This window comes from Genypterus blacodes, unplaced genomic scaffold (genome assembly GCF_046128005.1).
Source record: "Genypterus blacodes isolate CSIRO-AG114 ecotype Tasmania unplaced genomic scaffold, CSIRO-AGI_Gbla_v1 ptg000067l_1, whole genome shotgun sequence".
NCBI classification, from domain to species: domain Eukaryota; kingdom Metazoa; phylum Chordata; class Actinopteri; order Ophidiiformes; family Ophidiidae; genus Genypterus; species Genypterus blacodes.
This window is the reverse complement of record NW_027466879.1, coordinates 10,733,220-10,748,008: the sequence shown is the minus strand read 5'-3', so window position 1 is coordinate 10,748,008 and position 14,789 is coordinate 10,733,220. Positions and strand designations below refer to the sequence as shown.

The window sequence follows — 14,789 nt, the reverse complement described above, 5'->3', positions numbered from 1 at the left end:
TGGAAAAAGATGAACTATCTGAGAGATTTTATGGAGATTTAGGAAAGGTAGTACCCAAAGAAAACACATCTGAAAAGGCATTACCATCTAGCATGCATCTGCAGTTCTATTTGGGAATCCAGCAGCTACAGTTCGCTTTTTGTTGTTGTGGTGGCAATAACCTTAGAAGTAGCAGAGGGTTCCATAACGGTCCATTCGGGCTTACAGGCCTGGTAAGTGAATGCTGCAATTTAATCTCAAGGTGAGGACACTTTGACTAAAATACATCAAGGATGAGTCCTGATCTCTGAAATTACCTCTCTGCTCAGAACAGAACATTTAATCTGGAAGAAGGTTTTAGACCAGTATGGGTTTGAGATTAGGTGCCTAAAAATGTAACAAGCTCCTGAAAAAACACAGTTGTAAAGACTTATATGTAGAACCAAAGCTTGAGTTGAATTGGCGATTGATCTCCATTTGAGTGTAATCGAGGTTTCATGCTTTTATTTTTCAGGCTACACCAGCACATTTCCGGTTGTGTTCCGTCTCTTCACCACTTGATGCTGTTTGTAACACGCACCTCATCCTGTGGGATTCACTCTCTAGGCATGCTGATACACTCTGCTCTGACCATCAGGTGTGTGTGTGTTATGAGCTCCTGCATCAAGCTGGGGGCAATCTCACTGTCATTTACTCTACAGGGACACTCTGTGTAGCACTTCATGTTCGTGTAGAGCATCTTTTAGAGGGTTTTCAGTGTGATCTATGGATATGGGTCCATTCTAAAAGCTACACGCCTGCTACAGACCTTATGAAACACTCTTGAATGCAGAGTGCTGGGCCCAAGTAGGTCAAAGCCAAATAAACAAAAGAGCTTGTGGCTAAAGACATTCACTGGCAAAATTGTGGAGAATTATGGGATTGTGTGATCTTAATGTGTGTGTATTTGTTTCACTATAAGTGGATCACAGCAGCTATATTTAGCTTTAGGTTTGGATGAGCGCAGCTCAAATCTACACCTGCATTACTCAGCATTGGCATATTGGCAAAGAATGAGATGACTGTGTGAGGGTGAAAGGTGCATCTGCAGAAAAGGAGGAAGAACAATGTGAGGACTTCAATATTCACAGGAGCAAACACACTCACAGGAATGAGGCACAGCAGACTTTACTCTCTCTCTCTGCTTCTGATGGGCTCCACTTCAGCTTCCTGCAACAGAACAACCAGGTGAGTGCTTGATTACTAATGAGATGCAGCTGCTCCAGCCAACAGCCTCCTCTGAATCGTTGACAAACCGCCCCAACTACATGGCGATGCAGACAGCAAGCTAGATAAAGACAACAGAGCTAAGGTTTACGCACGAGGAAGAGGCTGTGTGAGGGCAGAACTTTCTATTGAAATAAATTGACTAATCAACTAAGTGGAGTTATCTGAAGAAATGAAGAAAAGACAGTTTAAGACATCCAGGGAAGTAAAATACATTTTATCAAAAGCTTCCCTGACATGTAAGTGAGGCACAAGCAATTATCAGTGATGAATGAGGAAACATAGTTGCCTTTACTGACCTGTTACTGAACGATCCTGTGCTTGGTTAGGAAAGATCCCACAGGAGCCTAAAGAATGCGCAGAGCCAATTTCAGCAGGAGAAATTTTATTCTCAACCTCCAAACATGTCAGCAACACATTTAGTAGCTTGAACATTGATTTGCAAATCCACAAAGCAAAATAAATTACACAAATGCAGTTAATCATTTATTAAAACGGTCCAAACCACAAGAGCTGATTCTTGTAAAATAAATATCGGAACATAACAAAGCACTCGGCACAATCAGTTTGAACAAGAAAAACACAAATCTAATCACATTAGGAGCTCAAATGTTCGGGCCTGATTTATTGGTAAACTCAGTGTTTAGACCGTTTAGTGAACAAATGCAGCAGCACAAGCGATTTTTGGCACTCACGTGTGACACCATCTACTGAAATTTCCCGCAGCAGAGCTCAAGACTGTTAGACTTTGTTAGCGTAGCAGCAACATGTTTTTGCAGAATTATTCTGACGCATGTTTGCAGCAGGTGCTGCTGCAGCTGCAGGGCCCAGATCAACGTTAGCAGATTCGATACAGTGGCAGGAAAATGCAAAGGATTTCATTTTTAATTCCTCAGTCAAACGAGGACAACAGACAATAAAACACACACACACACACACACAGATTTCAAGTAAAATTTGACAGGGCAACACTTCTTAACTGATACAAACAGAAACTTAATGGGCATTTAAGATTTCCCTTGGTCATTTTGTTAGAATATTCTATTATCATCACCAGATCAAAGAGGGAAATCCCTGTTTGAAAGTAGTGCGTGATCTCCAGGATCTCTCTTCATGTCTCAGATGGCCCTGTAGCAGCTCCTGTACTTCTAACACTGGAATGAATAAATGAAATGAAACATAAATATTTCAGATCAGACTCAAGGACAGACTAATATCAAAAAGAAACATCTTGGGGCAAATCAGTATCCGTTTATTGCCCTTAAAATGAAACTGAGTGGAAATGTGTGTGTTGGTATGTGTGTCTGGGGAATAGGATGAAGAGGAGGAGGAGCAGGAGGAGGAGGGGGAGGAGGAGGAGGCTGTGGGGTGACGTTCATCAATGATTCTCCCAGTTTCTCTTCCTTCACATGGCGTCAAAATGGAAGCGGTGAGCCTCCTGCCTCTTCTCTCGGTCGTCTGCTTTCTGAACGACACACAAGCACAGACGCACACACGGTTAACGCTCTGAGGTCAAAGGTCGAGGGTTACAGTCAAGTGTCGTACGCTGTTTCAGTGATGGGTCAAGTCGTCGGTAACGTCAAACTAACAAATGTCCCTTTCACTCTGAGAAGATCGGAAAGGTAACAGTAAACCACACACACACACACACACACACACACCTTCTATCCATCTACACGCATGAAAAGGCCATTTAAGGATAAAGCTTTCTAAAGGGATTACACGTACATTTATAGCCATCAGTCTATTATCATCATGGGGCAGGTGTGACCGCTGGAGGCTGCAAGCTGAGAACACGCCGCCCCCCCCCCCTTCCGGTCACTTGGCGTGTTCTTAATATTGCTGCAGTGGTTGCGACGAAAGCGTTTATCAACCTCCGGCAATTTCTCACGTTTTGTGTTTACTTATGTGGACTGACAGCTGACATTGTCCCCCGCAGACTGAGCGTGTTTACTCCCTGATGCGACGGCCAACGAAACTCATTTTCGTAATTTTAGCAAGTACACACCGCTCATTTGCGGCCGTGCATGTTGACAATTTAGAACTACAAGTACCAAGAGAGAAAGTCAAGGTGGAATTTTCACATTAACTTTTAGTTCCTTTAGTTGATGATTGCTCAGCAAAGAACAGACACGATGGCGGAGAAAGTGAATCAATACATTAGCGAGGACGCAGGTGGAAAATCTGTTTTTTTATGGGCAATCTCTGACCTTATTGACTGAAATCTGGGGTCATTTTGAAACGCACTTAAGCACTGGAACATCTTAGCCGATCAGTTCATCTAAACAACAGGAAGATTGCAAACTAAGCAGCGTAGCCGTAGCCTCGGGTGCTTTTTTTTGTTATTGATCGGACGGAACTGAAAGGTCAGAAACATACTGTGATGTTTGTTTTCACGTAGAATAAGAGTAAATATCAACATACAATTTGTTAATAACCTGCGAAGCTAGGAGAGTTCATCTTTAGGGGGTTCTTAATTCAAAGTATGTTCAGTTGTTCAGTCACAATCGTTCATTAAAAAAGTTCCTTCTTTCGAATTTCTTGTTTTACGGGGTGCATTTGTTTGACCTTTTGAGTTTTTAGTGGCAAAAATAGTGGCGATTTCCCTCGTTTGTCCTCGTGATGTTTTTTTTAGAGAAAAGATTTTTAGAGTTTGCCACCTGATAATAGTTGTATACACCAGAAAATAAAGCTCCAATAGAAGTTGGACCAATGACAGTGTAGTCAATAATGCATTACATGTGTGATATGAGATCAGGCCCCGGCTGAACACACTGGATGTGTCGGTGTTAAAGCGTCGGAGCAGAAACCTTCAGAACACGTCTGTATCTAATGTGAAACCACAGGCTGCTCCCCGCCACAAATTATTTCATTTTTTATCTTTGTTTTTGACTTTATTTTGGTTTATAATAAAGCCTTTCCTCTACCTTCTAAGATAACAGAGCTGCTCATTGATTGATGGCGTGCTTTTCCTTTTTTTTCCCAGCGCAACTTGTTTTGAAGGAGCAGATGGATTGATGCGATTCTTTCCTTCGGATAACAAACCCGTCGGGCTGTGCTGCTATCGGAGCCTGGTATAATTGACTATCTGGGGGATAGCGTGCACTGGTCGTCCTGAGGCCTGAATCATCATTAAGCAGGTGAGCATCGATTGCTGTACATCTGATGAAGCCTGTAATGACACGGTGGTGTGTCTGGCTGGGATCTGAGTGGAGAGCTGAGCCCGTGTTGTGGTCTCAGTGGGCTCCGATCTCCAACTAATTAAGTCTTGCTTGCTTATCTCGGATGAAAATGATGCGTCTCAGGTGAGAAGATGCTGTTTTGATAGCAGTCCGATCAAGGAGATTGATTACACGCTGTACTTATTCATCCTTTCCTTTCCTTTCCTCACGTATGCATTCTTGCGTTGCATGGAGGAGTTGTGTTAAAGCCCTGTTAACTCGTTAGGCAGGACAGCACGTCTTTGGCCCTGCTGCCCTCTACCTGACTTTGTTATTAGAGGAGCAAATACCAGAGGCGGCAGAGCAAACACACTCAAATGTCAAATGTCAATCAGCAGTCTCACCCTGACCTTCCTGGGTGCCCCACTCGTTAAAGAGGACGGAGACAATGAGACATCAGGGAGGATGTTAGTGACGAGTACACAGCGGACGATCTCCATTCTCAAATGGTGCTAAAGGTTACGCAACGCTGGCCTGTCCTGAGTGTTTGCAATCTGGAAGGCAAACGCCAGTCGTCTAACTCAAAATTGCAGCTCCCAGTTCCTCCATTACAGAAATGAATGTTTAATTTAATATAACTGAACCAACAGCTGAGACGATGTAGCACAGAGATGTAATCGTGTTCTCAGCTGAATAAAGTTGTAAAAGTAGTTCAAAGTACTTCTATAGTGTCTTGATTGACGCCCTTATGTGCCTGATCTCCTTCTTCTACTCACTGAAGCTGTAACAACGTAAACACAACCAAATCATATTTTATTTATTTGATCAACATTTATTGGATTACTCTTAATTATTTATTAATTCATTACTGATTGGTATGATTAATTAATGAGTTTATTTTTATTCATTTATATATTAAATATTTAACAGCATTGATTCAATTCATTCATTTTTATATTTAACTTAAGTGTAAAAGACTAAACATGTGGTTGACTAATGAGATTTGATTTCAGTGGATGGACTTCTTTGTGTTTTGGGGAAACAGACACCATTGCCTTCACCTCTGCCTTCGCTTCCTGTTCTGCATCTGAGTCTGCAGCAGCCATGTTTGTAAAAAGCAGTCAGTCAGTTCAGATGAAGCTGATGCTCACGACAACATCTCCCAAAAAAGAGACCAATTAGAGCGCAACTGTGTGTGTTACCATGCAAACGTGCCACAATGTGTACACACAAACACGCACGCACGCACGCAGGCGGCAGATGGCTTGGAGAAGAGCCCCGGCTACTTACTGCATCGTTCAGCCCGGCAGACGGCATCATCACTGTCTGCTTTATGTGTGCGGTCGCAAAAACACCAAACACACCCGCGAAACCGCAAAAGTAAACGTGTGAGAATCAGCGTTACATATTTGTGTGTGTGTCCTTGACCGTTCTGTGGTAGGGTCGATTCTGCTCGGCGAGTGTACGCAAGTGTGTGTGTACGTGTGTGATAGAAACAATGGAAGGGTGGGACGCGCACCGACTCCCTGGAGGGCGAATTTACAGCAGTAATGAACAACAGATCTGCCACAAGGAAAAGGACAGCAGAAAGTAATTACAGTTCAAAGTCTCTCCAGGTGGTGGCCTGGAGAGAGAGGGGGATGGCGAGACAGAGAGAGAGAGAGAGAGAGAGAGAGAGAGAGAGAGAGAGAGAGAGAGAGAGAGAGAGAGAGAGAGAGAGAGAGAGAGAGAGAGAGAGAGAGAGAGAGAGAGAGAGAGAGAGAGAGAGAGAGAGAGAGAGAGAGAGAGAGAGAGAGAGAGAGAGAGAGAGAGAGGACTCTGGGACCCATCTGCTACTGGTTGTGACAAATCTGCACGCACACACACACACACACACACACACACACACACACACACACACACACATCGTCTGAAGTAGTAAATCACCAGGAAGTGTCTGATATTATCTACACCGTGTGTGTGTGTGTGTCCCTACCTTCTCTTGCCAGTGCAGGATGCCAATAATGACGAGGATGAAGACGCACACGCCGATCAGTGCGATGGCTGTCAGCAAAACGCTGTTGCTAGGAGTCAGGTACAACTTAGCACTCCAACTGGAGGGAGGGGAGGGGTTGAGCGGGAGAGAGAGAGGGGGGAGAGAAACAGAGAGAGTGAGTGAGACAGAGAGAGAAAGACAGACACACAGAGAGAGAGAGAGAGAGGGAGAATGAGGGGGAGAGAGAGAGGGAGAGAGAGGGAGAGAGAGAGAGAGAGTTAAACGATCCATTTGCTGATTTGTTTCATCATGTTTTTTAGACAGGACACCATTTGCACACATTAGCAGAACACGTCCTAATAAATTTAAAATTTCTCTTTTTCCGTTTCCAGTCCATTTCTTCACGTGGTTCTAATAATCAAACCCTTTTAACATATTACAGTGAGGAAAGCAACAACAACACACAATCTGTTATCACGAGTATGAGGACAATTACCAGCCACCTGCTTTCCTACTTTCCCTTACAATCCACTCACGGTGGCTACGTAAGGGTGTGTGTGCGTGTGTGTGTGTGTGTGTAGCCATCTGGAGCTCCTCCTGGGCTTTTCAGCTACATGTGAACTACACCATGATAACATGAAAACACATGCTAGGTGAGAGTGTGTGTGTGTGAGAGAGAGAGAGCGGGAGAGAGAGACATAGATTCAGACAGAGACGGGGACAGAGACAGAGACAGAGACAGAGAGAGAGAGAGAGAGAGAGAGAGAGAGAGAGAGAGAGACATAGAAATTGCATGTGTTATATGTAATCACACACAGTTGTGCATACAGAACAGGCATTGCCGTTCACTACATGACCCTGCTGCCGTGTCCATCATGATGGAGTACCTTACCTTCTGACACACACACACACACACCCGCACACACAGGATCCGTTTGTATTGAGTCCAGGTAACAGACTTCAATATGTAGAGTGGCATAGCATTGAGCGTTGATCATACCAATGAACTTGATCACACAAAAGTGAAGTAGGTGGTGGTGAAGACGGAAAACAATAGTCTATTTATATATATATATGTGTGTGTGTGTGTGTGTGTGTGTACCTGCGGGGCTCATTGTGTGGGTAGGGGATGACAATGAGCTGGGAGTTGGGAATGATGGCTGTCCACTCTTGTTTCCTTATGGCCTAGAGAAAGGAAGACAGAGAGAGGAGGAAAGAGAGAGAGAGGGAGAGACAGAGAGGGGGAGGAAGAGAGAGAGAGAATATGTTCAAAACATATGGTAGGCACACATGGGGATGTGTTGTGGTAGCGATATTTGCAATCACATGCAAATTTTCCACACACACACACACACACACACACACACACACACACACACACACACACACACACACACACACACACACAAAGGGAGAGAGAAATGTGTGCTACATCCTCTGGGGCAGAATCATAACGTCCCCGTCGTTTCCCTTAAACTATAGCGGAGAGGCTATTTTAAGCCGCACATTTAAGACAACCTGCTCCTTGAAATAAATTACTCTGGCATGAGGATCGACACACTTTCACTGGCATATATATGTGTGTGTGTGTGTGTGTGTGTGTGCATGCGTACATAATATGGATGGCGGCTGAAACATTTTTGCAAAATGACTCAGTTTTGAATACAATCATGTTCCTTGAAAATCTACTGTGGCAGCTGTAATAAACTCCATGACTGTGTCGTTCTCCTGCCTGACGAGCTTCCACTCGACGGAGGAAATGAGACAAAGAAGCAATGCAGCTGAGGGAAAGTCAGGTTTGTTACGACAACACAACAACAGCGCAATCACTACGTTTGTATTGACTTAATATGCCGAGTATGTGTTGCATAATTGAGGGAAATGTTTCACTGCCTATCGAGGAAATGTAGAAAATGAAGACTACACTCACATAATCTAGACCTGTGACTCAGAGTACATGAAAAACTAACATTTACTTCATTCATGGCAGAATAATGTTGTAAATATTAAGGAATCAGGGTCAGGAAATATGAAAAGTTTGGGTTTTAAAGTAGAAGTATCTGTAATTTCCTTTTCATACCGGTGGAAATACAAACACGTCTCTCTCCGCTTTGATCACTATTCACTGCTGTCACAGTCCGCTGCTGCCTCACCCTAACAAACCCTTTACGTCCTCTCCACACTGTTTGCTTATAAGATTTAATAGTTTCAGACATGGCTCGTTCCAGCTGTGACAGGATTGGAACACCTACTTAAAGGCGACTTGATAACTCCCAGAGAGCCATTTAAGAGCTCAAACTGCACAGAGCGTATACACATTTATTCACAGCTCAGAGTTTGACAGGTGCCATTTCATTTTTTAAAATACATTTGGCCACCTCCGGGGCTTCGACGTGCTTTGATTTTGAGAAAGCTGCAGCCTCACAGTCGCTCGCCGTGATCTCCGTCTTTGTTTCGCACCTTTCTCCGGGTCTAATTCCATCTGTCACGGAGAGATCTAGAGATTTCGGTTGAGTTCGACAGGGGGTTATGAGTTCAGAGGTGCAAATGAGGGAGTCAATGCTACAATAGTTCAATATTTATCTTCTGGCGAGGAGGGATTAAGATTTCGAGTCCTGCAGTTACTAGAATCTGAAAGCGGCTCTGCATTGGAATTGTGGTCGACGTTTGATCAATTGAAGGGACCCACATCTCGCATCTCGGCATCGCTTCTTACATAACGAGCATATTCTCGCCGCCAGCCATTGAGAGAGAGAGAGAGAGAGAGAGAGAGAGAGAGAGAGCACTGCCGTGGAAGACTGCAAACGGCGGGGGAAAAGAGCTGGAGAAGAGTCGGCCTCCACCGCTGCTGCTGCTACTGCTGCTGCGTGGGAGCGGATCCGATCTGGCTGTTTGGAGGAGAAAAGCGAAAGTCTTCAGAGAGACAGTCTCGTTCAAAGTGAGGGGAAACTGGCACACTATGAGAGTATCTTCCTGTGAGGGAGAGGGAGAGAGACGAAGAGACTGAGTGACAAGTAGGGGACTGATTAGTGAAGTAAACTACTTTGAGCAGCAAAGGGAATCCCCCGGGTGGAGGATAAGTGCTGAGGAGCAAGAGAGAGAGAGGAAGGAGGAAATAGAAGACAGGAATGATTGGACAGATGATGGAAGATATCCAAGGGGATTCTTAGATAAAACGCCCCTTCTGCGAAATGGCAGGAACTCTTATTGTGAAGGAGACATTTGTAAAGAGCCCCGGCAGGAGAGAGCGAAGGAACCGGGAGAGGAAAAATGAGATAAACAGGGAGCAACGAGGAAGACAAACAGCACAGGCAAGCATCAGCCAGCGTCGCAGTGGAAATATGGTCACAGCCTCCTTCCCCCTGTAAACTTCCCCAAAGCTTCTTCCTCCTCATTACAGGAAGGTTTGACAGGAGAACTCCTCTTCCCCAGAACCTCTGAGGTGAGGAAGAAGAACAAAAGCCGCTCTGCATAACGGGCCACGTAGTTAGGCATTCATTAACTCACTTTGTCGACGGAATAGGTGAGGAGGAGGAGGAGGAGGAGCAGGAAAAATGGGAATGAAATCCCCTTTGCATAAGAAAAAGAATGTGTGGAAAGGGACAACAAAGCGGCGTGTTTGAGATGAAGGTTCTCGCTGCAATAAGGCGCCTGTGTCACGGACGACTCATCTGCAATTCAAATCGGCTTCTTGACGAAAGACCTTGGTACCGCGCGGAATAAAAAAAATTCCCGTCTTGCCAAATATTCGGTGTGACGAGCACAACGTGTGTGTGTGAGGCGAGAAGGAAAAACAGAGGAAGGATGGAAAATAGAGGAGGCGAGGGAGCGCAGAAACAATGGCTGATAAATTGATTAAAACCGTGAAACCAATCAATTATTTACTACATTAATATAACATTGGTTGGTAATGTGACAGCAAGGACGAGGAGGCGCACACACACATACACACACACACGCTGTATCCAGAGATTCACTCATTCGTACATCCTCTAATCAAACAGAGGAATCTTTGAAGCTCAAAGTCAGTGGGAGGGGAGTTGATATTTCTGATCGGCTCGGGACACGGTTGATCTTCCAGCACCTTCATCTTCTCTCACCATCTTCACGTATACTCTATTGTGGAACACGTCTACAGGCTTCAATCCTTTCCTTTCCTTCATCTGTTCCTCTTCACTGGACCGACTCTTTGCATCGTGTCTGTTCTGCCTCATTAGGCCGTCTCACTTATCCAAACTCGGCTTCTTCTGCTGGCGCCGATGCAGAGAACGTCAACGTACACGCAGACTTAGATTTGATTTCTGTGCAACAAAAACCTCTTCATTGTTTCAATCACCTCAGAAAGTACTTTGATAATAAGTCATGCGGCGGTGGGGATGGGGGGGATATTGGCCGTTTCATGGAAGCGGCCATCTTCACACTTCTGGGGACAGCAGAGGGGCGAAGCAGGGACAAGGGGACGTGGACAAGACACGATGGAAAGTCCACCTGAAAGCTGTGGCGGTTTCTTTTGTCCAAACATATCCGGTTTCAGTTTGAGTGGCTCTCCGTGATTCTGTCCACTCCACAACATTACAGACTGCTGCTTTAAGAATGTTAGTGGTGGACGGACAAAACACAACACAACAGACACATGAACAAAACTGTGACACTAGTTTAAGCAGGTGTTGAATGTTTTTGTGTGTTGAAGGGAAACACTGTGGCTTCTATTCAAATGGAGCCATTATAAATCACAGAGCAACACTTGGGAAGAAATCTGTGCTTACGAATCTTCACACCTTGGCCTTCACCTACTCAGAAGGAAACTCCAACATCCTGCCTATTATGAAACATGGCCTGGTTAAAGGAGGAAAAAGAACAATTTGTTCTCTCCGAGTGCCCAGTTTACTCTCATTCCAGTGTCTTTCCCAGTATCTTGCCTGGTTGCTCAGTCCTCATCTTTAATCTCTACTGCCTGTGCAATTGTGTAGTACAGTATATGTGTCAAAGTCAGGCCATCCACCCCCCCTAGAACCCTCTCCCGTCCCTCCTCACCGTCACTCCGGGCTCCCGGGGGATGCCCACGTAAAGATGGTCCAGGAAGTTGGCGCTGCGTCCGAGGCCGAGCACGGTGTAGGGCAGCTGGAGGGAGAAGTGTGCAGACTGGCTCAGCTGTCCGGCTGGAAGAAAAGGAAACACACACAAACATCTTTTACATACTCTATCAAATAAAGCCCCCACCTCCACCTCCTCCGTCTCCTCCGCCCCCCCGGAGCACTTTCTAACCACTCAGCTTTTTATTTTTAATAGGTTTTCACTTTTAACAGCCACACTGGGTTGTTGGAAGGCCATATTTCTGCTCTGGCTATGTGTGTGGCGCCAACACTTTCTTCTCGTGTTCCCCTAGTTGTTCTTGTACACTCCATCTTTCTCCCGAGAACACACTCGGATGAACTACGCTGCTTCATGCTCCCACAAATCATTTACGCTGGTCCACAGGGGGGAAATCTTCACTTTCATGCATGAATATCCGGCCAATTTAACAAAGAAAATCCAGTATAATACGCTGCAGCCTAATTATCAGCACATTTCCCCTCTTTCCTTTGACATAATGTATTGGAATTTGAAAGGCCATTTTTTAATGCAAGCGTCGCTAATGATCTACCTCATCACTCTCCCATACTCATCTTTGAAGTAAATATAATAATGCCTGCACATAATCTGTCTCGGTTGTATATTTTGTAGCCGTTTTAAATATTCTCTGAGCAGGAGAGGAGCACACACACACACACACACACACACACACACACACACACACACACACGTTTAATGAGTTTGACTTATCAAACATGTGTGTAAACATAAGATATTGCCTGCAAATGCTGTTTCCCCAAAGGAGTAATGAAATCATCACCCACTGTAACCTAACATCCAACCTAACTCAACATAACCTAACTAGGACTGAGGAAAGGTACAAGACAGCCCGACGGGGGAGCGAGGAAGGATGGAGGAAGAACGGCAACAGCATGAGACCTTGTTTCCTGACGTGTAGTAGCATCATAAAAGGTACAAATCATGACGAGACACCTGAGGCCAGTCCAACACCTCTGCCTGTCTCACCACCCAACCCCCCCCCCCCCCCCTCACTTCTCATTTCACCTCCTCCATCCTAAAATCACTCTCTCTCTCTCCTTATGCCAGCCAGCCTCTCTACCTCTCTCTCTTTTGGTACATCACTCCAATTCAGCCTCGTTTGCTTTCCTTCCCCCTTCTTGCCCCCCCCCCCCGCGCCGTCTCTCCCTTCTCTCTCCCCTCCAGCTGCTCTATCTCGCCCACGCCGCCCAACTCTGCCAAGTGCAGCCGACATAAATCAACCTCTTCGTGGTAAACAAAGGGAGGGATGGGGGGGGGGGGGGGGGGGGGAGGGGGAGAGAGAGAGAGAGAGAGAGAGAGAGAGAGAGAGAGAGAGAGAGAGAGAGAGAGAGCCTTAAGGGAGGCAGTGATCAGAACTAATGTGGACAGACTGTGGAGAGAGGAGCCCAACAGCTTCACCCACCCTCTCCCTCTTCCTCTCTCTCTCTTTTCATCTCCACACCTATGCTCCGTCCATTCGTTCATTTCCAAGAAAGATTCATCCGGCTCGATCCTCGGCGCTGAAAACGAGCCTTCAATAAACGTTTGGCCTCAATAAAGTTCTTTGTTTCCAAATGACATAGATAAAACAGTGGTAACCTATTTCAGCAACAAGCACAAGTCTATGAAGCGGCGGGTGCAAGTGGCTGGTTATGAACATAGAGTGTGGTTCTTGTATGAAGGTTAGCGCTGTAAAAGCCTCTCCATGCAGCTGCACGTGCTGGCAGCAGTCTGTCTGAACGCTGAATAGAGCCATTAACTTTTGCCACCTTCTACTAAAGACAGCTTTTCTATGGCTCGCTCATTGTCTCTGCCCGCTTACTATTTTGCTGCTTTGTTAGCGGCAGTTGTGTTGTGAAGAGGCAGCATAATTGCCTTAATCGCGAGCACTGCAGATAGTGAGAGCGAATAGGCGGTGGGGGTGGGAGGGCGGGAGGGAATATCGGCCGTTTCAGGGAAGAGCTTGGGCATAATTTCACGGACATTGACTTTTTTCAAAACCCCCAGCTTCTCACAGACAATGGAGATGTGGTCCAGTGTGTCTGACATTTATGAAAATAGGTGTGTGTGGAGGGAACAGGTCAGGAAGCAGATTCGTTAAAGTGGAAATCTGCTCCGGATTTGTATTTGACTTCTGCATAAATCAATTGAACTGAATCTATAAACAGAGATGTGCAGAAACAAATTCACATCACATCAACGCCTTTTTTCCATTGCGAGTTATATCAGAAATAACAGAGCACGGACTGTTAAAATGTCAGATTGTGCCTCAAAAGGTTACATCTGTTTTTTCAGCGTTTCAAAGTTATCTGAGGCGAAAGCGGGAACACGACTCGCTGCGGCTACTCTGCGGGAGTGAGAAATTGTTTTGACAAAACTTATATCTTGGTCACTGACATGTGTAGCCTGACAGATTAATTTCATTACTGAGGAACAAACCCACACGGGGAGCTGCCAGACATCTTTGTCATAACAAAATTTGGCGGAAAAGAATCGGAGACGGCGGAGATCAAAGACGTCACGACGAAAGCGTCAAGTTATTCAACTCACTTATTCAGCCTTGTACAGAACAAATCACAAAGCTGTATGCTGTAACAGGAAACAAAGCAGAATGTGAGGGAGGCTGCAGCCGGCGCAGGGGCGAAGGCAAATGGAAAGTAACACAAGACGGCGACTGTGAGGAAATAAGACGAGATGAAACGCGACGGCTGACACTTGAACAGTGTCCGTGGAAATGAAGGAGAGGAAAATAACAAGAACGTCAGCCCTGGAATAGCACGCTGATCTCTGCGCCGAGCCGTCGTTATCAAGTGTCGGATGAAAAGAGAGAGAGAGCCGAGAACTTTCTCTTCAGACTGACACAGACCTGCACAGGAACACAACACAGGTGATTTAAAGGCCGGATGAAGAAAGTTACTGAGTGTATTTACACAAGTGTGAGGCAACTGATCCACATTCAACATCTAATCCTTACATCCATCTCCCTTTCCTTATTTCCTCCCCTCTCTCTTCATGTCTTTCCTTTCCTCTGTCCTCTCTTTTTCTCTCTCAATTTCTTTGCATCGTTTCTTTTGTAGTTTGTCTGAAAATCCCCCCAGAACTTGAGAGATGCACCATTTTAAGCTGACAGTAACACTAAACCCGACTCTTCCTCACCATAAGCACTTTTACTACGGAAACATTTCAATAGGATTTGTAATTTTTGGAACCTTTTATGTTTGCGGCTTGTTCCTGAGCCTGACACCTCCCCTTCTCTTTCATAGCGAGGAGCACAAACTGGCCTCGACGCCGCTGCC

The 14,789-nt window shown here is 45.3% G+C and overlaps 1 protein-coding gene across 1 annotated transcript in view; it reads right to left on the bottom strand.

Moving 5' to 3' along the window:
- Positions 1–1,625: 1,625 nt before the first annotated feature.
- The window catches only part of itfg1 (integrin alpha FG-GAP repeat containing 1), a 104,385-nt gene continuing 91,221 nt past the window's right edge, over positions 1,626–14,789 (bottom strand). The window contains exons 15-18 of the mRNA XM_076155958.1: positions 11,416–11,540; positions 7,484–7,566; positions 6,382–6,499; positions 1,626–2,710 (exon numbers count right to left, since the gene is read on the bottom strand). Coding sequence (XP_076012073.1) covers positions 2,651–2,710; positions 6,382–6,499; positions 7,484–7,566; positions 11,416–11,540 — 386 coding nt within the window. The 3' untranslated portion in view covers positions 1,626–2,650. The remainder of the gene's footprint in view (positions 2,711–6,381; positions 6,500–7,483; positions 7,567–11,415; positions 11,541–14,789) is intronic.